The 25474-nt window shown below is 37.4% G+C and overlaps 1 protein-coding gene across 11 annotated transcripts in view; it reads left to right on the top strand.

The window, feature by feature from the left end:
* The window catches only part of tns1b (tensin 1b), a 358347-nt gene that overhangs the window by 260066 nt on the left and 72807 nt on the right, over positions 1-25474 (top strand). For all 11 annotated transcript variants that reach the window (XM_049484879.1, XM_049484878.1, XM_022680177.2 and 8 more), the window contains 8 exons: positions 6723-6894; positions 7533-7583; positions 8303-8425; positions 13173-13237; positions 15597-15680; positions 20225-20337; positions 21875-21935; positions 24291-24366. In XM_049484879.1, the coding sequence (XP_049340836.1) occupies positions 6723-6894; positions 7533-7583; positions 8303-8425; positions 13173-13237; positions 15597-15680; positions 20225-20337; positions 21875-21935; positions 24291-24366 (745 nt within the window). The remainder of the gene's footprint in view (positions 1-6722; positions 6895-7532; positions 7584-8302; positions 8426-13172; positions 13238-15596; positions 15681-20224; positions 20338-21874; positions 21936-24290; positions 24367-25474) is intronic.

Below are 25474 nucleotides of genomic sequence, written 5' to 3'. Positions count from 1 at the left end.
TGGTGTCAAGTGTACCCAGCAAACCAGAGGAGCACACGATTCCTTCCTCCGATTTACGACACATCAAATAAACAGAGTGGAAAACTCCACAGTTCCACGAGTAAACTGTGCGTGTCCGAATTATGAAGAGAATTCAGATCGGCCAAACAGTTTTTGAAGTGGTCTGCTCCTCTGTATGTTGTATCTAAACAACTCCAACTCCAACATGACTGCTCTGTTCCCCAAATGAAAAGCTTTTGGTTCCTGCCTTTGAACTCCTTGGAGGAAGAAAAGAAGGGATGCTATGATCTTTATTTTTCTCCCTGGAGGATCAGCGTCCTTGGTTTAGTTTTTTAATTCTCAGCACAGTATGGCAGAGCTATGAGAGCTATAGTTTTTATCAACTTCTCCTCAATGAGGAAACCATCTTGCAGCAGGCCTTGAAAATGAGTCTATGAAAAGCAGGTCTATGAAAATTGCCGTTATAAAATAAAAATGCATGGAGGCCGGGATTAAAAGATGAAAGCTGCTTTTTATACTCCATTTCCCGTGGAGGGTTTTTACTGGACTGAGGGGTCGTTTTGTGGCAGGGTACAGTAGGACGTCAGTCTGGGAAGATGCTTGTTGCCATGGATCCTGTGAACGATGGTTGTTCGGCAGTTGGAGATCAGCCACAGGTTCTGGGCGGTTGTTGGTACAGATCTCAGATCTGGTAAAAGATTCCATGTGGCAAAAACATAGTAATAATTGCTCTATAACACAGATACAGCCAGTCGGATAATGTGTGCTGTCTGAAGTTGGCTTCCTTAGACAAAGTTCAAGCTTCAGGACTTAACTGAAGAGGACTTAATAACTCTGTAAAAAAATGAAAGAAGGGGCAATTTTAATGCAGAACATTTTAAGTAAACTCAAAGGAGGTAAGTCAAAATTTCCCCTAGCTCACATTTATGTTCAAGTCTGCAATATATCTTATATATTAGTAAATCAGCCTACAGTTACTTGCTAACGATTTATTCCCACCTGTAGATTAATATTTATCACATCACCTCCCCAGACTGGAAGCATTTGCTGGCATTTTAAACGTATATTTTTTTCCTTGCACATAATAATCAGCAGTTAGACTGTAGGGCCGCTCTAGATCTGTAAAGTTACACTACATACAAACACAGTTCTGAGTAAATGTCCCCTTCCTTTCCTTTTTGGCACAGAAATATGCATGACTTCTCAGCTCTAGAGTAGAGCCAGTTTATTATTAGACATTAGACTATAAGTTTAAATCCCATCAACACAACAGGAATAAAGAAAAGAAAGTTCATATTCGTCAAGTTTTAGGAGTTCAGAAATCAATATATTTGGTGGAATAACACTGGTTGGTTTTTAATCACAGTTTTCATGCATCTCGGCATGTTCTCCTCCACCAGTCTTACACACTGCTTTTGGATAACTTTATGCCTTTACTCCTGGTGCAAAAATTCAAGCAGTTCAGCTCGGTTTGATGGCTTGTGATCATCCATATTCCTCTATATTATTTTTGAGAGGTTTTCAATTTGGTAAAATCAAAGAAACTCATCATTTTTAAGTGGTCTCTTATTTTTTCCAGAGCTGTATCTATAGAAGTAGTTTGAGCTGCAATTCATTTACTTATGATTTTGAGGCTTAATTTACCCTTGTGTGGTGTTCATATTTTTGTTGCTCGTTTACTTTGTTACTTGTATTTAATTCAGCAAAATTAAGCAATTTTACATTAAAATGCTTTACACATGCTTGCTTTACCTAAATTGCAAGCAATATAAACAGCTTACATGGTTAATATTTGCCCTTTACCTTTCTTATGTTACATTTCTTTCAAAAAGTGCTACTCTTTTTTTATTAGTTTTTTAATAAAATGTAAAAGAAAATGAATTAAACTCAAGATATGAGTAGAAAATTTGTTTAGTTTCAAATTTACAAATGAAGTCAAGTCAAGTCATGTCAAGAGGCTTTTGTTGTCATTACATCTGAGTACAGGTACACAGTGAATGAAATGTTTATTAGCAATGTTTATTAGCCCTTGGCCAGACATACTGTATGTAATATAAATGTGTGTGTGGGGGGGGGGGTGTACGGTGTGTGTTTATCGAAAATGTGTTTTGATATAAGTTTTTCACAAAAAATGAGCCAATGCCAATGAGTTTGAGTTATTTTTTGTATCATTTGATGAAAAATAAAAAAGGGGTCCCACAGACCCGAACACCACACAAGGGTTAAATATGTTTTATTGATAAAATTGAGATGAGGAAAGATTTTTATAGGAACTTTTGACTAAACTAAGTTGAGGTAACTCCTCTTAACACTCTGTAAACAGTTAGTTTATCATTTTTAATTGGCCTTACTTCACACTTTCACAGTGTATTCTTAGCTTCTGTCATAGCTTCCATTTGTACTAATACAGAAACCCTGTATAAAAGTCAGTTTATGTTTACTTATTAACAGTAAGTGACAGTTTAAAGTGCATGATGATCATAATTCTTGTTAGCTACATCACTATGGCTGAGTACAGAGCACAGAGACTAGAGCACAGAGACTAGAGCAGAGAGCACAGAGTACAGTAAGTGTTTTTTTTCTGTATTAGTCATACAGTACATGCGTCATCACATTCATCCACATTTCCTCACCCTGATTCATCCCACCCCCCCCCCCCCCCGTGACAGTGTTTATTTTATACTCAGGGATTCGTATTGTTTCCTTCCCAAAAAGGAATTACGCTGCAAATATAGTGTTTATTGTTGAAGTTGGAAGCATGTGCTTGGTGCATGTGTTTGTTTAAAAGACGCTTAATGTGATCAGTGCTGTGATGTAATTGCTGTTGGAGAGATGTAGATGTACAGAGGTTTTTTTGAGGCTGGTGGGCAGAGCAGGGCTATGGAGAGACCCCTTGATGAGAAGCAGATTTTTCTGAGCACGGCATTTCTCTGGGAGGAAACCCAAACGTCTCTGAAAGAGCTCTTTGCACATTTTGGTATCGATACATTACATTACATTACATTACATTTGGCAGACGCTTTTGTCCAAAGCGACTTACAATAGTGAAGTACAAAAGTAAAAGAAGTTAAAGGTAAAACATTTTTAGACAGGGCCTAAAGGAGGTCGAAGGGAAATAATAGGATAGAGGAGGGAAGGAGGGGAAGAAGGAAAAGAGGTCAGAAGTAGTTAGTGTGTTAGAGGTGTTAGGAGAGTAAGTGTTCTTTGAAGAGCTCTGTCTTCAGGAGTTTATTAAAGATAGTGAGAGATTCTCCTGATCTGGTAGTAGAAGGTAGTTAGTTAGAGGTGTTAGGAGAGTAAGTGATTTTTGAAGAGTTCTGTCTTCAGGAGTTTATTAAAGATAGCGAGAGATTCTCCTGATCTGGTAGTGGAAGGAAGTTTGTTCCACCATTGGGGAACTCTGTATGAGAACAGTCTGAATTGTTCTTGGCTGTGTGTGAATGTTTGTTTGGTAAAGCGAGGCGACGTTCATTGGAGGAGCGCAGCGGCCGGGAGGTAAGGTAAGCCTTCAGTAGTGAGTGCAGGTAGGAAGGAGCTGTTCTGTCATCACCTTGTAGGCGATTGTAAGATACGATACCAAGTAAATGCAGGGCCAGTTTTGCCGATATCGATACATATATCGTTACAGATACTTTTAAATTCATTGTACATGACAAAAAATACATTATTATCGCAATCAACGTTTTTGTTTAGAAACAATGGAACAGTAACAAAACAAAGTTTGCCTTAATATTAGGAAAATTGGGAAAATTTATATTTTGTGAAGTAGAAAAGAAGAATACAAGTCTTGAAACCGAGTTGAAGTTACTTAAATTTATCTGAAATTAAATTTACTTAAAAAAGCAAATGTTAAAAAAATTTAAAGTAAATTTTACACATCATCTTTTTTTTAAGTGCATGGTGCCTCCACACCCAGGTTCATTGTTCATCTCCACCAAGGCAATAGCAGGACTTTAATGTGGGCTAACTCCTGAAGACGAATGTTCTGTAAATACTTAAGTAGTTAAAAAAAAAAAACACTTCATAAGCTTATTCCACTGTCAACTTCGAAACATAAGGAGTAATTATTAAAATTTGGTACTTTTTGGGTCCTTAATACTTATGGTTAATTTTACCAAATGCAGCTGCCTTTTCAGTCTGACAGGGTTGAATTGAATGGTTGGTAACATGTATCTTAAATCCATCTTAGATCACCTCCTAAAGTGGTTTGAGTGATTGGATTTGTATCTGATTTAAATGTGTCTTGAATGTTTTTACACTTACATTTTTATGGGGTTTGGCCTAATCCACATATAATAATCCTGATACTTAATACTGAATGAAGGGGACAGGTGTACACAGAATCTTAAACTAGGTGTAAAATACAAAATAAGTACTTCTGTAATGCATAATCAACTCAAAATAAACAGTAGTGGTAAATGGCAAATATTTTCTAAAAAAACTGTGATTAAACGTATGGGTGACCATTTGGGTGAAGTTTTGTTTTAGTCAACATGTTTTTAACGATCTGTTAACATAAAACTCGTTAAAGCATTGAGAAAAAAAATAAACAGTCTTCTTTGACTCTATTCACACACCAGACTAAACAAAAATCTGTAATGATCTAGTCGTAAATATCGCACAAACATCATTATTATTATGTGTGCCTTAAATTAGGAGCACAGCGCACACAGACCACAAACATGATTGTTTTGGCTTCTAATTCAGTAATCCAGCATGCATTGTGACATTAGTGGTTTCCACAGTGAACTGTTGACCTCTTGTTGGAACGCTCACATGCAAAAAAAGAGAGAGATTTTGAGATCTTGGAGTCTTAACTGCGGAGCTGTCAGTTAAGATATGTTAAAGATGAAAAAGCTGAAGATCTAATGATACTAATCCCCAAAACATCAGAGGACCATAATCTGTCTCTGTATTTTCCTGAATATACTCTGAATAGATTGGACAAGACATGGAAAAAGACCTGTTTGTGGTCCTACCTTGTGGTTTCACAAGAGTTAGTTACCAAAGACAATGTATCCCACTTTAAATGTGTATTTTCTAAATGGGTAACAATTTTATAATAACAGCTCATGCTGGGCAAGCTGGTTGACCAGTCTAACTCTCAACCATCATAGGTATGTTATTGGTTAGTGTTCGGCTTTGATGGTTTTGCTGGTCTACAAGCATTGTATTAACAACCAAGCTTAACAACCAGTATGACCAAGCTTGACCAGAGTAGTTGACCAATATGACTTGGTTAAGCAGGTCAACCAGCATGAACAAGCAAGACCAAACATGACCAATTTAACCAATTGCACCAAGCACCAAGTTGACAAGATGTTTGGACACGTTTGGACACATGTTTGGACACGTAAACACAGTTTTTCACAGATATTTCCAGTTACAGCTGAATTCATGCTTTTAATCCCAGAAAAACCCTCTTATTTTCCTTATTTCCTTATTCCTTATTTTCATGGGCCCTGCATTGTTTAATATCGCAATATATATTTATAGTCGAAAAAAGAACATTTGGAATGTAACATTTTTCCATTTGTGCAGCCTTAAAGTTGTTTAATTACGCATGTGCTTGAACACTTTTGGAATTTATCGTTTTGGGAAGTTTCTTTTAGAAAATAAAACATGCAAAAAGCATGTATTTTTACACATGTAAAAAATGGAGATACACTTTTGTTATCACTTTAACATAAACAAATGTATACTTGACATATTTGCACAATCTGTACTAGTATAATCCATCTGCAAAGAAGATCACTAGTAGTTATACTGTCTTTGCATGGATTATTAATGTGTAACAACACATTAATAACCAGGTTTTTGAACTGCATGCTTATGTCTAGTAGACTAGTCTACAGTATATGGTTTCTGACCCTGCGCAACACACTGTTATCTATTAAAATAGATAAAAGTACATCACAGTAGTAGCAGCCCTGACCCTAAAGCTTGGAATTTTGGATAGACTGTTTTGTTTTGTCCATTTGGTTTTCTTGGCTAAACCTCTGCTCTAACCACCGTACGACCCGTACGGCAGTCAAGGTCAGGTCATAAAAGCCCTCCCTCCCTCCCTCCATCCCCACAGGTCACAGCCTCGTCTATTCCCGACTGTTTTTATAAAAAGAGGAGGCTGGTTAGTGATGGGGGGCCAGATTGTGGTTCCATCTTCAACCGCCTCATTCCTCACAATTGACCGAGTTGTTTTGCTTGGTCCGCTCAGTCGCACGGAATGTGGGACATTTTCATATCTAGCTTGTTTATCTCCGTGATCAATCTTTCTGCGCTTTATTTCATGCTCTTTTTTTTTACGGTTCAAACCAAACAGTGCACCAAATATGGGTTTAATGTTCTGTGTCAGGCTGACGTTTCTGAGGCAAGGAAAACAGACGGCTTGATTTAGTGATGTCATGCAGGCCCGGTGAGAAACACAAGACTCGGCTTGATTTTAATCAGCGCAGTGGTGAAAATCGGCAGCCACCGTAACAAACAAGGAATACCTCCTCAGAACGCGGGATGATAAAAACTCATATTGATGGTTTGGAGTCCAGTAACTCTGACTAAGACTGTAATTTCTCCATATTTGGAGACATATTTAATGCTGGGCTGAATTTTATGAGTCTGAAGTTTTGATTGGACACCAGATCAAATTTTTTCCTCCTTCTGTTTCTTCTCTTTCTCTCTCTCTCTCTTTTCCTCACTCCGTATTTCTCCGTTCTTGCTCTCTGCAGGAGCGTCAGCTTGATTCAGTCTATGGAGGAGAACTATGAGGTGGACCTGGTCTACATCACAGAGAGGATCATCTCCGTGTCGTTCCCCGGCAACGTGGAGGAAGAGAGTTACAGCTCCAACCTCAAAGAGGTGGCCACCATGCTCCGCTCCAAACACGGAGACAACTACCTGGTGAGGACTGGCTTCTTATTGATTTATGCATGTGCTTTATGCACTGTAATTATTACATAGACTCATGATACCAGTTTAGTTTCATAATACTGAATATGAAAATTCATTATTGTCTAAAAAAACTATCAAAGCATTTCCCTATTAATTACCATGTGTGACTATAAATGCAAGTCACTGCCTCTTTTGAAACACTGCCGAGTACTCGGAGTAGTCAGCGCACTCAGAGGAAAGCTTGGTGACTCGGTTCCGATACATCATCTCACAGACGACTTGTACTGATCGACATCACCCTTTGAAATGATGAGGGGAAAGAGCTCCATCTACCCACCCAGAGAGAAAGCAAACCCAATTGTGCTCTCTCTGAGCTCCGGCAGCTGATGGCAAGCTGCATGACTAGGATTCAAACCCACAATCTCCCCATCATAGTGGAAGCACTTCAGACCATTTTGTCAGAACAAAACTCAACTTCAAGAACTTTATTGACGAACTGAATAACAAATCTAATTAGTTAAAAGATATTGAATGTATTGAATTTTCTGATTTTAATTTTTAAATATATAACATTTTTATTATCTGTGTTATATTGATACTGATACTGACCAAATTGTTTTTTTTTTTTGTTTTTTTTTTTATTTAAGCTCTTCAATCTGAGTGAAAAAAGATATGACATCTCCAGGCTGAATCCCAAAGTAAGTAACTTTTCTGTTTAATGTACAATACTTTCTAAATATAACATGACAGTTCATTACATTATATTATATTACATTTGGCAGACGCTTTTTTGTCCAAAGCAACTTACAATAATGATGTACATAGAGTAATAGAAGTTTAAGGTAAAAAAAAAAACATTTTTGGATAGGGATAGAGGAGTGAAGGAGGGGAAGAAGGAAATGAGGTTAGAAGTAGTTAGTGTGTTAGAGGTGTTAGGAGAGTAAGTGCTCTTTGAAGAGCTTAGTCTTTAGGGGTTTCCTCTCCTGATCTGGTAGTAGAAGGAAGTTTGTTCCACCATATATATAAAATCAATGGGCATAAAAAACATGTGCCCTGTAGGTCCACCTTACTGACATACTGTAAAAACTCTAGTCCAGTGGATTTTACACAGTTTATTTTAGCCGTCCTCTAACCCTCCATCAATGGTCAGCTTCTGACCACACAACCACTGGCTGGATATTTTTGTATATTGAACTTCTCTCAGTTTAGCAGTGACAGTGACACTGGTAGAAACTGCAGTGACTCTGCTGTGGTTGAGGATGAAGACTAGCACATGCTTCCTCCTATAAATGTGAAGTCAGCCACGACCTCTTTTCTTTGCTGCTGATGAATCATTTCCAGTGGTTCCACTGGACCACCCTGAGCCTAATTTCTAATGTATTTCTAATAAAGACGGGTGTTGTATTGTGTGTTTTAGGTTCTGGACTTTGGTTGGCCGGATCATCACGCTCCAGCACTGGATAAGATATGCAGCATATGCAAAGCCATGGACACCTGGATGAGTGCCGACAGTCATAATGTTGTGGTCCTGCATAACAAGGTAACACTTCAACTGAAATATACAGTGTAATATAGCAGTTAAGCATATGATTTTGCATATGACACAATATGATTTTGCTCAGATCTGACATTCTGCTTTCCTTAAAGCTTTACTACACTCATCTCCATAGTAGTGTCAGATTCAGTCTATTTAAATAAAGATACAGCTTACTATGACCAATAATCTATTTGTGTTACAAATAAAGACGTATATAAAGAAATAGGCAAGCTCTTAAAACCCTGCTTTCTTATAAGGGGACATTTCTGCTTCTCTGAACCAAGATACTTATTTTTTTAATAAATTGACTCTTTGACCTTGTATGGAGACACTGCTTGTACCATCTATTGGTCACGTGACGACATTACACTCAATTGATTACAAACAAGATGGCGGGAATCCCAGACAAAAGTTTCTACAGCCAGTCCAGACCGAAACATGAAACATAGGCAAGGTAAAAAATCTTATCCAATTTTATGTTTGAGACTAGTTTATTTAATTACTATAGAAAGCTTAAATTTAGTTTTTGGACTACCGCATTTTTCGCGGATAAAAAAAGGATAAAAATCCTTTAATTTTCCCAAAAATCAACAGTTCGCCTTTTAATCTGGTGTGCTTTATGTATGAATTTTAGCTGTCAGGTTGTAAAGAACAGTAAAGCCACTCCACTGAAATATGGCGTTATAAAGAAGTTACAAATCAGTTTAGTTCTCCAGCTCTGAGACTTGAGTAGTATTAGTATTAGCATTAGCTGCTAACCGCACTAAGTGCTTTCTTTTTTTACTGTTCAGAGGTTAGTATTATCAGCCTGTAGCCTACTGTTAACCCTAGCTAGCACTTCTGGAGCAATGTTAGCATTAGCATAAGCTGCAAACCATGCTAATCGCTAGCTCTTTTGCCATTCAGACGGTAGCCTGCATGTCTACCATGTTAAAACAAGATACGTGGGACAAACCCCTAGCTAATATCGCCCTGGCTTACCGGAACACTCAGTGTTCCTCACTGTAGAGCTGTCGGGAGGCATTCATTAATGCTAACCTCGGCTAGTGCTTGCAGTTAGGTGCTAATGCTAATGCTGCTGCACCCAGCCTTAGAGGAAATCTGGAAATCTTAGCTTACTCTACATAAATGGAAACGTTTTACTCACCAGAATAAACAGTTTTTAGAAGAGAAATCTGTGAAGATTGTTTTCTTAACTTTAATTAGCTTTAATTTACTTAGTTAACAGAATATGGACAAGCATTGTCCTGTTGGAATAATTGATCGTAGTGTCAGGGTTCAGCAGAGTTATAAACACTGGTTGTAGGACCTCATTAACGCAACATTGGACTGTTAATTGTCTGTAATGAAGACTAAAGATAATTTGCCATTGTAGGAAATTGCAACCATTGACATTGGAGCTGAACATAGCACCTCCACACAAAGATTTACATAAAACATCAGCAGGTCTTATCACTGAAAATTTCCTACTGCTATTCTAAATGACAGTCTGGCACACCTTCCCACCAAGTTTCATTGCTGTCAGATGGTTCCTTCTGGATGAATCCAATGTTTTATGACGATACATGTTCTGTATATTATATTTAAAGGATGCTATCAGTCTAAATTCTCTATATAGACTCATATCAGCTATATAATTCAATATTTCTATATTAAAACACAAGCCTAGTCACCTGTTATTACTAGATCTTTCAGTCTTTGCTCTGAATAAGAGGAAAAATAAAAAGCTCTCAGTGGAGACACAGTATGTAACTGTCCAGTATATTTAAACAATTTAAACAGACAGTTTCCACTCTTTTTCCTGCACAGCTGTTTAAATCTGTCCGCAGTATGCAGTCAGTAGATGGCGTTCTCATGCTTCTCTCTCTCCTGACCTACACACTGCTGGTGTAAAGTACGGTACAGGTCTGCAGTGATGGGCGTGGAGGAATGAATTAAGCAGATGCAGCTCAGCTGCTCGTCGGTAGCTCTTGTGCTCAGCACACAGTGTGTGTTGTGTTCATAAGGTCGTCTGACGGGGAAATATTCTTGTTCTGTTCCCTGTAGTTTTGACGACCTTCGCCTGACCTCTCGGGGTCGAGCTGAACTGGGATCTGGGTTTTCTGGAACAATGCTTTGAGCTCCTTCCTCAGCGTTCCTCTGAGATGGTTTAATTACATCGTTCCTCGCCGCAGATAAACGATCTAACGCTAATGAAACAGTGTGAACTCAGGCTGTGAAGACTCCTGCTTTTGTTTTTTGGTCTGGGTTCGGGTTTAGGGTCAGCTGGCGTCGCTGATTGCAGGAATTACAGTAAAGGAAGATGAATGGTAGAAAAACATGTGGCATGTGGAGAAAGGGGCTTATCTGCCCACACCACGGCTCATCCTCCTTCCTGCCAGTGTGTGAAATGTCAGCATAGTCTGAACCACAGGAGACACTCCCAACGTAGCAATGAACATGCACTGAACAGTTCAGGGATGATCCGTTATGTTTAATGATTTACTATTTAATTTAATGGAACAGATTTAAATATTGTGTGGTTGTTTATACTAAGGTACAGAGAAGCTGCTTAAAACATAATTTATGTGAAAAAATCAGTGTCTGGCCTAAATTTGCTATGAATTTAGTTGGGAAAGTTGCAAAATCAAGTATCCCAGGGTCTGTTTAATTAAACCCTGCGTAAAAACGCAGTAATCATTTGATAGTTAATGAACTTCACAAACTACATACAGTATAATATAGAAATCTAATACATGGCTCTATGGAGATTTCAAATGCATATAAATCTATATGGAATTCATTTTATATATATATATATATATATAACTATATATATGGTTTGGTTTTACACAGGCACAAACCTTAACGCACCAAAATTTGCACCAATAAACCATGCGAGCACATTGTCTCCTTTAACAAAAGCACTGCAAATTTGCCGCTGTGCTTTCAAACACAGTGTTTTCAATGGGACGTGCAGCGCAGATGTGAGCAGTGAACGCCGCACATACTGTGTGTGTAAACAGCATGGAGCAGCAGCAGAGACAGCGTTTGTTCATAGCAGTGTATTATCTGGCTAATATGTCAGATTAAACTGCACCTTATCAGCAGTTAAGCTCAATTAAAAAGAAGATTATTTAATAGCTGGGTCAGATTTTTCACCGCAAGCAAACGGCTGCTGAAAAAAAAAATATGCACAATTAATTGCGTAAAAAAATAAATAAAGCGTTACTGATTCTAAATTAATCATGTGCGTTTACGCTTTAACATTGACAGCCCTAGTTTCATGTAAATTGTGCCTGAAATATAACAGCTAAATCTAAAGATTCCAACTGTTTTAATTGGATAAAAAGTAAACTATTTTATAAATTTGGTGGTGTTTTTTATATTATAATATTTTTTCTCTAATTACGTTTTTAAAATTTGTAATATATTGCCTTAATAACATTATCAGCATGTATATTTGCTGCAATATATTTCATTGTAAGCTGTATCATGATATACTGTAAATAGTATTATCTAGTTCATGCCTTTTAGGCATGTGTTTAATGTATGCCATTTACTTATATGTTTAACATATTGTATGTACAGGGGTTGAACAATGAAACTGAAACACCTGTCATTTTAGTGTGGGAGGTTTCATGGTTAAATTGGAGCAGCCTGGTGGCCAATCTTCATTAATTGCACATTGCACCAGTAAGATCAGAGTGTGAAGAAGGTTCAATTAGCAGGGTAAGAGCACAGTTTTGCTCAAAATATTGCAATGCACACAACATTATGGGTGACATACCAGAGTTCAAAAGAGGACAAATTGTTGGTGCATGTCTTGCTGGTGTATCTGTGACCAAGACAGCAAGTCTTTGTGATGTATCAAGAGCCACGGTATCGAGGGTAATGTCAGCATACCACCAAGAAGGACGGACCACATCCAACAGGATTAACTGTGGACTCTGTAAGAGGAAGCTGTCTGAAAGGGATGTTCGGGTGCTAAACCGGATTGTATCCTAAAAAACATAAAACCACGGCTGATCAAATCACGGCAGAATTCAATGTGCACCTCAACTCTCCTGTTTCCACCAGAACTGTCCGTCGAGACAATAAATTATTGTGGTCTAAAACCAGGTGTTTCAGTTTCATTCAGTGTTTCGTTGTCCAACCCCTGTATGTACTGTGCATAAATTAAATTAAATGCCCAATAACTGCACATGTAGCCATATATCAGATTTCCATGTAGGGATTAACCATCACAGACCTTCACTTCCTTTTTCACAGCCCTTCCTCTCTTTCTCACCAAGTCTGCACTGGCTGTAATCTGAATCCAGCACAGCGAGGGTGAGAGCGAGGGATTAACGCGTGCCCGTCTGTATTCCTTAAACAAAAACACACAAGCGTTTTTAACAGCAGGCCGTAAACACAGCCACGTTACTATGGGGAACCGTGCTGCTCTATACAGCAGTGGAAACTTGAGCAGATGAGCGTTGGGTGGAAGTATGCAGTCAGAGAGTTTCTGCTGCAGCATGACTATACACTGCATTCACACATGATCACTCCGTAAATCCCAGAACTGAGAGTCTGAGTCTGAGAGGATCATTGGTGCTGAGAAATCCTGTTTTTCACTTTTTCTCCAGACAGTGGTGAACGGCTCCTCACAAGCTGTTCACTGAACTTTAACATCATACAGTCTCATGCAGTAATTTCATTTCATGGCTCCATACCTCTCAACTGGTATAACCCTCCCCCCCTCTCGCTCTCTCTCTCTCTCTCTCTGCAGGGGAATCGTGGGAGAACAGGGGTTGTTGTCGCTGCATACATGCACTACAGTAACATTTCAGCAAGGTGAGACACGCCCACATGTGTGAATATTGAATATTGTTATATTATTAAATGTTTTATTTATGTGAAATGGCATAATAGCACTGTTCCTTTTATTATACCAATTATACAGCCTCCAGTATCAGCCAATTCCAGTATAATACATTTCCCCTTAACCTTTTAAAATATATTTTTTTGCTTTTATCAGTGCAACCAAAATAAACCAAACCGAACCAAAACCAAAACAAAATGAAACATTGGCCTTAAGCCCAAATACCAAAGTTGTCCCTACTTTTGCCATTTTTTTTATCATTGCATAAGTGCAATAGACTTAGTTAGCCTTACCAGCAAGCACACGTTTGTTATAATTTTTTTTTACTTATTCAATAGACATAAAAGTGCATTTTGCCATTTTTAAAGAATAATAAAGTTTAAAATATTCATTTCATCTATACTTTAATTCAAACTTTAACTCTAATTTAAAAGTTGCATTGCATTCTATGCATTTTACAGAATAACAATCCTAATTGTGTATTAAATCATAGAGCAAAAGTGGTTAATTTATTTTATGTAAAACAATAAGAAAGCTAAATTACAACCCTGTTATTTTGCTTCAAAAACACACTGTTGTTCAATCGCTGTTTACAGAGTGCTTGTGTTACCAGATAATCTAGATAATGTTGCTGTCTGCTATTGCTAGTGGCCTGGGTATGTGTACAGTACATTTTGTGGGCATACATATGTAAAATATATTTTAAAAAATGACGACTTATAAACAATTTGAAATTTTGACATTGGACAGTTTTGGCTTGTTTTGACTATTTCTTATTCTGGGTTAGGTTCTTATTTGCCACCTCTAGTAAGCACATACTATCAATCAATAAAATCAATAAATAATTAATTATATAGGTACTTACAGAACAGATTATAATTAAATGTAATGTGCATGTAATATATGGTATTTAACATATGACTCACCGGTGCAATGTAACTGCAAATCTATGACTGTACACATAATAACTTTTCATATTGTCTCAAACCTCTGGAGTGGTGAGAAGAAATATATTTAAAAATGATCATTAAAATGATGTTTTAGTGAATGTGCCATGAGCTAAAACACGTAAGCACACGCTTTTAAAGTCCAGAAGGAGAAAAGTCTGTAATCCCCAATCACAAGACGTGCACCGGTCAACATAAGAGCACAGGAAGGTCATCAGGGGATGATTTGTCTCAAGACTTGAATTAAGCGCTGATCAGATTCCACCTTGTTACCAGCACTGTAGAAGTTATTTTTACTGCGTGAATACTGAACACACGGAACTCAGTGATTTATACAGCAGAACCTCACGTTGATGGATGTTGCATAATGCTGAACTTGTTGGTTAACAAATAAACATGTGATGAATAAATTAGGACATTTCGGTAACACTTACTATGAATCCTGTATCAATAATGCATTATGAATGCATTTACAATTGTGTGTTATAAAGCACTCATGTAAGACCAGAGGTGGAAAAAGGACTGAAAAATTGTAATTAAGTAAAATTACCTTTACTTTGCTATAATACTACTCAAGTAAAAGTAAAAGTACCCATCTAAAAATCAAAGTATCCCAATCTAAAAGCAAAGTAAAAAAGTGCTCAATTTAAAATGTACTTTGAGTAAAAGTTACATAGTTACTTATAATTATTTGATGTAAAAAAAAGTACAACAAATCATAAATTAAATTGTTTTTATGATCTATTATTCCACATAATAATTTGGACCTTTCAGGCAGTGTTTCTTCAGACCAGCTCATAAAACATTTTCAAGAACAAGTGGTATAGATTTCTATGATCCATTTTTTTCTTTACTGTTAAAACGTGGTCATATAGGTGAATATAAACCATATTTTTACAGTATTACAGGTTTATTTTTTACTCAGTAATGAGGAGTTGTCCAATGGAGCAAAGTAGATTACTTGTGTCAAAATGTACTTGAGTAAAAGTAAAATTACCTTTTTTAAAAACTACTTTAAAAATAGAAATTACTCATAAAATCTACTCAATTACAGTAACTTGAGTAAATGTAATTCATTACTTTCCAGCTCTGTGTAAGACTTTATAAAGACAGGTTTTAATACAGTATATTAGTATGTTCAGTGTGCAATTGTAAGTTACTATGTGTACTACTGTATATACATTCATAATGCATTATGAATACAGAATTTAGAGAATGTGTTACCCAAGTTTATCAGTTGTTTACCAGTTATAGCTGATACTATTGTTGTTTTATATAAAGGTATATACAGGCTGAAATGTGTGTCTATAAGTAAATAATAATAATAATAATAATAATAATAATAATAATAATAATAATAATACAGTGTGTTTTTGGGCTGCAGTGCCGACCAGGCTCTGGACAGGTTTGCCATGAAGAGGTTTTATGAAGATAAAGTGCTTCCTGTGGGTCAGCCGTCCCAGAAAAGGTCAGTTTCACCCCATTTCCTGCCTGGCCTCTGCATACCTCTCCTCCCACGCCCTGGATGAGATTGACCTGTGCTGGGGCACTTCTACTGCTTCGGCTGCTGCTGTGGTCACAGTTGTTCCAACCGGGATGTTTTAGAAGTATAATAAGTAATAAGTCATCAGACTGTTTGATAATGGCATCTAATTAGACTCTAATGCATAACTCTGATAAATAGATTTTGCATCCTACACTGTAAAACCTGGTAAGATGACCAAGCTCAAAACTTTTGTTGTAACCGATTGCCTAATACATTTTAAGTTCATGTAATATAATTTTTAAGTACAATGAACTTAACACATACATATACATATATATTTAAAATTCATTTATTCTCAAACTTGTATTTAGTCTTCTTTCTGGTTTCATTCAGCTACTTTTTTTTAAATACTCATAGAAAATTAGATCAAAGAAAACAGTAAAGAATTAAAAGTTCTGAGAGCAGAGCAAGAACACAGAGTTACTGCAGCTCAGTAAATGATGCTTGTTCTACAGCCTAAAACACAGAGGCTGAATATTTAATAATGATATGTGATCTACGAGTTTACCTAAGGTAGCCCCGGGTGAATCACTACACACTGATGGTGAGTGTTAGTAAGAAACTGTTGAACACACCCAGTATGCAAATCGATTGTGACAGAAGCCAATGGAAAAGAAGCTGTTAATGGCAACAGACTAAACTCAATTATTATAAGTTGGTTCAACTCAAAGATCTCAGTTGAAGTGTATTTGTGCCCACAAATGTTCAACTAACTCAAAATAGTTGAGTATTGTTTAGAAATCTCCAATTTTATGTAAAACAGACTTAATTTATTTGAGTTCAAACTACTTCTGGGTTTACGGTGTAGTGTTTAATTAGGTAGATCAGATTTTTGTTTGTTTATAATACATTTTATTATTCAGTACAGCATTTTGTTTTTACAGAATTAGTTTAATGTAGGTTTTAAACACAACATAATGGCCTTTTTGATTTTGTCTATTGTTGTGTATTGCATCTCACTTTAGACATACTGTACTAATTTCCATGCCGTCAATGACAGAATATTAACAAATATAATATAATATAAATAAATATGGTGCATGAAATTTAATTATTTTAAAGTTAAATCAAATTTGTTAACATAGCTATTTATAACGGGAAAACAAACATGCTTCATTTATGATGTTCCCTGCTGATTTCAGTTCATTTGCACTCATTTCAACACTTAGCACTATTAATTATTATTTATTATTATTAGTCTTCTGTATATCTGTATCAACTATTATTCTTCAACTATTTTAACAAAACTATAGTAACTTACAAATTGTACCTATTATTAAGTTTAAATGAAAAAAATAATATTTAAGTAGGCTTACTACTTCCGAAACACCATCAAGTGCTAAATTGACCTTTGTTAGACTTTCATTTTCAGATGCCAGTGGCCTCTAACCCTTATCTCAGTAGATGCCTGCAGCAGATCTGAACTTGAGATCAGTGGTAGTTGAGTACGTCTCACTGGCACTAAACTCAGACGATGTCCTTTGGGCACAAAAAGCTGAGCTTAGCCTGTGTTGCTCAAACACTTTTACATCATCATAACTGCGTACCAGATGACTTTAGCTGTAGCTCTACATTTGTTGAATTTAACTGATACCAGTCCCTGAATGTGTATTTTATCCTGTTTAACTGAGGAATTCTTTTAAAGATCTTATCCTTAAGGGGGTTTTGAGATCTGGGCTCTCTGTTCTGTTATTTCCGGACTGGCCTATAATTAGCCACAAGTGGTTGTCCACCAGTCTGCAGTTATTATGGAAGGCATGTGTAAAGCTAATGTGCCAAATGTCTGAATCTCAAGTATACATATGAGTGTGCATACAAACACACACACACACACACACACACACACACACACACACACACACACACAAAACACACACACACACACACACACACACTCACTCCTCTGCACAAGGAGACATATTTTCCATTATGCAGAATTAAACGTTCTTTATGGTTGATGGTTAGGTCATCATAGTCAGATATAGATCCAGCCTTCCAGAGTCATTCAAATGAGATAATCTCAGATCATTTATAGCATGTAAACATAAATGACACTGTAGAGAATGGAACACACAACTCTAATACTCTAAATTGATCCGGTGTGTGTAAGTGTGTGGTATGTATGTAAGTTTGTGTGTGTGTGTAAATGTATGCATGACTGATATGGATTGGCACTCTGTCCTGGGTAAATGCTGTAGTGGCCGATGCAGTCCTCCAGGTGGACGGTCATTTCCGGTTGAGAGTACGCTGTGCGCTATTGGCTGCCGCTTCTCACCGGTGTGTGGGTGTAATGTGCTTGTGTGTAAAAACGTGTTCATTGTAAAGCGTCCTTGTGTTTCTAGAAAGGTGCTGTATAAGTTGAAATTCATTCATTCATTCACAATAATATGACACAGAAAAATACAGATTTCCAGGATTCCACTGGCTGGATATATAATAATCAGTAGCATTTCAACAATAGGCATGCTCTTTATTAAAAAAAAAAAAGCTGCATTAAATATGACAGATATGCCTGGTAAAGTACTCAAGCCTTGCTCTTAGAGATTTAGATCATATATTTTCTAGCTTTTAGGCTACGCTCACATTAAAAGCCACATTGCTCAAATCCGATTTTTGTAAGTGATCTGTACCTGTGTGTAATGTGAACAAATCTGTCCCTGAAATGCCTCACATGCTGCACATTGATACGTGTATAAACGTTGACTTCTTCACCAACAACAACAACAAAAAAAAACGCCATATTTGAGAGACAGATGACTCGTAGTTTTATAAAGGGAAATGGATGAGTTAGCAGCTCATATGTGGAGCATCTTTTGCTGGAGTGGAGAAACAGCAAAGAGCTGGTCTGAAGTTCATGCTCAGGGCAAGGAGGTGAAAAAAGCCAGGCGGTTTGCTTTTGCTGTTTTTTTGCAGCTCTAGCTGCACAGCTGCACCAAGAGATATGGTGTGGGCACGAGAGAGAAGCACGTAGCGCATGCGTGAAAGCAAAAAGACGCAGGCATTCCGATTTGACATTTCACATTCATGTCACATTTAGGACCACATATGAAAGTGACTCAAATCTGATTTGAAAAGATCTAATTTGGCCTGTTCACACAGCCGTGAAAAATCCACATTGAGCAAAAAATCTTATTTGAGTCACTTCAGCCTGGTAATGTGAACGTAACCTTAGATGTGAGAGAGCCTAATTATCATGACTAACAGTGCAATAGCATTGGTTAGGTTAGACTAGAGCTGTAATAGTATGGTAAAACCACAATAGTGATGCTAATGGCACAATAGCGATGCTAATGGTGTGATAGCAATGGTAACAGCAATGTGAATAGCATAGTAGTTGTGATGGTCAAGGCTGGTGGTTTCAGTCAGTCAGTAAAGCCAAACTGTTTCCTCTAGACTGGCCCACTAGGTCCAATATATTGCATACATAACCATATTTTAATGTGCAATTGGAACATTAATATTTGGTGAGATGTACTGTAAAAAAACATAAAATAAATAAATAAATAAAATAATAATAATAATAATGGAATTAATTACTTGTCAGCTGCAGTGCAAAACTACATACGCATAGAGCTTTTTTTCTTTTTTTACATTTACATCTCCTGGCTTTGATCTCTAAGATCTTAAAATAAAATCAGCAGTAAAATTCTCCCACTGATGGAAAAAAAAAGATGCTCTATGGATGGAGGCTTTTCCAGGAGGACAGCCACTACTCCCTTCCTATCTGCTCTCTGGGAGTCCGGACCCCACGGATCTGCCCTCGCTGCTGTCCTGCATGGGAAAGCAACCCTCCAGCCCCCAGCCAAAAGCCCACTCTCTGTCCCTCCCTGGGGGAAAGAAAGGGTTCAGTGGGAAAAGTGCTTTTTCCTGTTTATGCAAACTGAAGTGCTCAAACCTCTTCTAGAAATCTTTGGAAGCAAAGCAAAGAACTTCAAGTGGCTTCATTTAAAACAGTCTCATGGCCTCACATGCATACACTCATATATACACAGAGAGCACTTAATTAGGAACATTGTACTCGTTGTACACCAATCAGCTCTCAGTCTGCATTAATGGTTGATGTCATTGATTCCATATGATGTTGGATATCTGATCCATGTTGACATAATTACATTACATTACATTAGGCAATTCCTGTAGATTCCTTTCAATGGCTTTTTATGCTGCAAAACTCCCATTCTTCCACATTGCATAAGTATCCTAGGAACCCTCTAAACAGCACAGTTAACTTATTGTCATGGGTATGAAACAGGATAGATAATAGACTTTTGCTTTGTGAAATAGTGCATCATCGTTTCATGCTGTTAAAATATAGTAAACTGTGGTCATGAAGGGATGCACATGGTTAGCAATAATACTTACATAAGCTGTGGCATTTAAGTGATTTTTGGTAAACTCTGTGTACTGTATACTAAACACTTAAACAATACATAGCTTGATTGTTTTATATGTGTGTTTTTTTGTAGGTATGTCCAGTATTTCAGCGGGTTGCTTTCAGGCCACATTAAGATCAACAACAAGCCCCTCTTCCTGCATCACGTCATCATGCACGGCATCCCCAACTTTGAGGCTAAAGGAGGTAAGCACCACTATGCCCTGCATATTCGGCAACATGCTGGATAGAATGGAATAACATAACTTTAATGTTTTTTTTTTTTTTTTTTTTTCTGGTCACAACAACATAAACAATACCAACAGCACTTTCATTCTGGATTTAGACCAAAACTATGGTCATTTCACACAGGCCTACCCATGTGAAAAGGAAGTATTCTTAAGAGCATTGAAAGTATGTTTAAATTAGGAAAAGAATACAAAAAGTGCATTTTCAATGTAATATACTTTATGAAAATACACATTGAATATGCTTTCTCAGTATTTCCACAAAATGTATTTTCAAGCAATTTTATGCTTTAAATTATACATTGTGTTGATAGAACAAAATATACAGTGACATTAAGTACTGCTTAACCCTTGTGTGGTGTTCATATTTTTGTTACTCGTTTACTTTGTTACTTGTATTTAATTCAGCAAAATTAAGCAATTTTACATTAAAATGCTTTACACATGCTTGACTCACTTAAATTGCAAGCAACATAAACAGCTTACATGGTTAATATTTGCCCTTTACCTTTCTTATGTTACATTTCTTTCAAAAAGTGCTACTCTTTTTTTATTAGTTTTTTAATAAAATGTAAAAGAAAATGAATTAAACTCAAGATATGAGTAGAACATTTGTTTAGTTTCAAATTTACAAATGAAGCAATGTTTATTAGCCCTTGGCCAAACATACTGTATGTAATATAAATGGTTGGAGGGGAGGGGGGGGGGGGTGTACAGTGTGTGTTTATCGAAAATGTGTTTTGAAATATGTTTTTCACAAAAAATGAGCCAATGCCAATGAGTTTGAGTTAGAAAAAAAAAAATTTTTAGTATCATTTGATGAAAAAAATTAAAACGGGTCCCACAGACCCGAACACCACACAAGGGTTAAAGTGGACTTTAGTGTTTTTTTGTTTTTGTTTTTTTTTTTTTCCAGCATGGGCATCAATACACAAAGTAGTATAAACACATACCTAAACCTACATACATTCACAGAGGTTGTAGGAAAAAAAAGGACTCAAAAGCACAATTGCACTGCAGATTTGACTATTGACTATTTAGCTTGGGTCTTGTGTTAAATATAAAAATGTATACAAAAAAAAATATATATATATATACATATATATATATATATGTATATATAATTACTGGACGCAGGTTCCAGTGTCAGGTTAAGACCAGTGTCAACTACCACCACCCTCTGCAGCTCAGTGCAACAGAGCGAACCTGTGAAAGGACCACACACTCAGGAGATTCCTGCCTGTTTTCTATAGTCTCCTTTACTCCGACTTTAGCAAGCATATGATGGATGAGTTTAACTGAAAAGATGTGCTGATTGGAGTGTACGGAGTGTGTTTGGATGAAGAACGCTTCTGCAGAACAGTACATTACTATTCTACAGCCAGGTGCTTCGCTTTTAGGGTATAGCAGTCATGCATGTAGACCACCCCTCACCCCTCCCTCTGTTCCTCCAGCTACACTAAGGCCTTCTTGTCTTCCCCTCTTGTGCCTTTCAGGTTGCCGCCCTTTCCTGAAGATCTACCAGGCCATGCAGCCAGTGTACACATCTGGGATCTAGTAAGAACCAGCCTCTGTGTTTTTTAATGCTTTTTTTTCTCTTTTCTGTCACTCGGTTCGAGCTGGCATTGTGCCCGGCCTTCAAACCAACCAATCGTGAGCTGTTTTGTGGTCTCTGGCTCCTCCCATATGCTGTTGGAAGGCTGGTGAACCTTATACACACATACATACACACACACACACATAGAGAGAAAGTGGAGCCAAAATGTGTGTAGCCCACATGTGCACATGCACATCGGGCTTTCAGCCTGCAGATGTGTAATGTGTAAAATTACCGCTAGTGTTACAGTAAGGTGATATTCCTTCAGCTGCGTTATATAGTGTGATACGTGTAAGCCGCTAAAATCTGTCAGAGAGTGGGAGCGAAGAGCCAGATCAAGGAGATGATGGTCATGTTTGGAGTTACATGAGAAAGAGAGAGAGAGAGAGAGAGAGAGAGAGAGAGAGAGAGAGAGAGAGAGAGAGAGAGAGACAGCGAGAGTATTTCAGTGGGCATGACAGCTGCGGGGCATTTGGGGTACCACCACTCCTGCTGTAGGCCACATGACCCATTACAGCCTCACAGGCTTAATGGAAACAGCATAATGCCTTACTTTAGCATCATCCTGAGGGTGGCTCAGTTTTAAGAATGGCTTTATGAAGTGGTAGATCAGGTGCTTAAAACTCAAAAGACCTGCTCACTTAAATTACATGTCAGTATATTGTGGGTGTGGATGATGGTGGGGGGAAATGTGTTCCACTGTTAACGTGCCAAGATCTCAGTAGTGTGAAGCAATTCATACCTCTAATGTATGTCTAAGCTAATGTATAACGATGAAAACACGCATACACAGCCATGTAGTTTTGTACTTATATAAGAATATAAGCAGTGGCTAAAGCACCACCAACTCTGCCCTTTATCAACCAAAGTGCAACTTCGTTTTTTATTTATTTTTTAATATCATTATTATTAAGATTTTACTGAGGCCGGTTTGAAATTATCTTTTGAAAACCTAAGCGATTGAAAAGGAGTGAAAACAAAAGGCCCTAAAATCAGCTCGAACACACCCGACCTCTCTCTTCCTCTGTCACGTGACCCCTCGCAGTCACTCAAGGCAAACTAGATGCGCTGCAGCAGCAGTTCAGGTTAGCGAGTCTTCAGCACAGCACGCACGGCAACAGATAGGCTTCTTCTCCCCCGTGTCCCACCAGCCAGGTAACATACACATCAAAAAAAAAAAAAAAAAAAAAGCCCTTTTTCCCCCCTGAGCACTTTCCCCCCAAAATGTCTGTGCCACTAAATGTACGGAAATGGAAAGTGCCATTTAAAGTGGCAATTCGTATTATTTCGAAGCGTTTCTGGTTGGAGAAGGGACAAAACACTGTGTTTAATGGTACCAGTGTGCTGGAACGACCATCCCTGCAAGATCTAATATATTAATTCTAAAAACTGTGGTGTCAAGTCGCTTTTCACAAGAGTGAAAAGCTTACGTCCTCTTACATACATATACAGCCTCTTAAAGAGGATCCGGCTCAGTTTTACTGAATGTGAGCAGCTGGTGGAGCAATGGAGACTTCAGAAGAGGGAACTTAGACCACAGTAGCTCATTCACTCGTAGTAAAACCAAAGAAATTAAAGAGTGAAGATTCTGACTAAGAGCTCTCTTTCTCTCTCTCTCTCTGACTGAACATAACCTGGAATCGGATTCATCCGCTCTGAAAGGAGACCGCATCACACCCGCCCAGTTTAAAATGATTCTTCCACATGCTCGATGCAATGATAACCAATGATAATGATAACCATGATAACCAGTGGTGTCTCTTCTGAGGTACTGTCTATTCTAGGCCACTCCTTCTTCAATTAAGTGAATATTTCAAATGGAGAACTATTCATTTTGTGTTTAATCAAAGTGACCATCATAAGCGTTTTCCTTTTCATTTCCTGATGAGAGCCAGTTTCATCATAGCATTTTTGATGGTCTTTAATGACCTTTAATTCTTAAAGTATTTTTCTCTTAGTTGAGTAGTTCTTTCCATAAATTGATTAGAGCGTTACTCAAACAGGGCTATTCACTGTATACCTGTAACTCTACCTCTTCACAACTTCACAACTGATGCTCTCAAACACAAATTTTATATATAAATATATAAATTCATTAAGCAATTAACTCTTGACGAGTTCAGCACAGCTGTTAACAGAAAGCCTGAATTCCAGGTGGCTCTACCTCATAAGAAAAGAATATGACTCACTTATCCCAACAATGACAACAATATTATATTAATCATAACATCTACATGTTTTATAGACTTGTAATAAAGAAGTAATTTGTTTTATATGCTGTGTATAATGTTTGTTTCTTTATCTGTGATTTACAGTAATGTCCAAGGAGACAGTCAAACCAGCATCTGCATCACCATTGAACCTGGCTTGCTTCTGAAAGGAGACATTCTGGTAAGGATATACTGTGTATATTGAGTTCACTACCAGGTAGAGCACACTCTACTGTTTATTACAGCAGCGCATTAAATATGTAGATTATGAATGTAGAATTTCCTTGCTTTCAGCCTTGTTGAGAATTTAATTACCGTTCCAGATTGACTTCAGAGTGGCGTTCCTTGATTGCTTGGCCTTATTATGCCTTATTTAAGTTAATTCAATCACGTAGTGCTTGGGTGAATTGGTGAGTTGCAATTTAACCTGAGCAGCTTGTATTTAGACTATTGGTAATATTTGCAATATGGTCCTTAAAGGTAAAAGAAAACTCTTGGCTCGACTCCATCTATCATTTATGGGGTTTCATTAGAGCGCCATACAACGGCTGTAAAACTGAAGGTCTTGAGGGGCGTCAGTCAGACTCCCCTTCAAAAACACCTTCAAAAGACATGAGGGTTCACTCAGATCACATAGATTTATTTGCATCTCGCCCCCAAACTTTTTTTTTTTTTTTTTTTTGAGGCGAACGCCAAAGAAGTGAGTGCTTTGTCAAAGGAACTAATGTTTTGCTGGTGGAGGGCCATCCATCTATTGGATGAGCTCATCTCAGTCTGCCCCTTAGCAAGCAGAAAAAGAAGCGGAGGTGATTTAGAAAGCGCTCTAGGCTGAAAGTGTGCCAGAGATGTAGCGTATTGGTATTACTTTCTAAAGAAAGCTGTAAATCAACATGGAATAGGGTTCAGAGCTGATTCCTAAGAAACGCAGACGTGAGCTTCCCTTAGAAACTGAAGGGGGGTGTGAAGACTAAACTTTGGAGGAGAAACATGAAGGAAATCAAATAATTCAGAAGTGGCAGAATGAAGAATGTTTCTTACATTAAACACAGTCTAGACTCATACTACGCTAATCATATTAGCAGACTTACTTAATATAAAATAGCAGTATTGAAATTGATCATGAAGTGTTACCTGAGGGAATAGCTTGGGAACACCAACATATACAGCTCTGAAAAAAAATAAGAGACCACTTAAAAATGATGAGTTTCTTTGGTTTTACCAAATTGAAAACCTCTGGAATATAATCAAGAGGAAGATGGATGACCACAAGCCATCAAACCAAGCGAGCT

This window comes from Astyanax mexicanus, chromosome 11 (genome assembly GCF_023375975.1).
Source record: "Astyanax mexicanus isolate ESR-SI-001 chromosome 11, AstMex3_surface, whole genome shotgun sequence".
NCBI classification, from domain to species: Eukaryota; Metazoa; Chordata; class Actinopteri; order Characiformes; family Acestrorhamphidae; genus Astyanax; species Astyanax mexicanus.
Note: the sequence above shows the minus strand (reverse complement) of the source record. Positions and strands in the feature narration are given on the sequence as shown.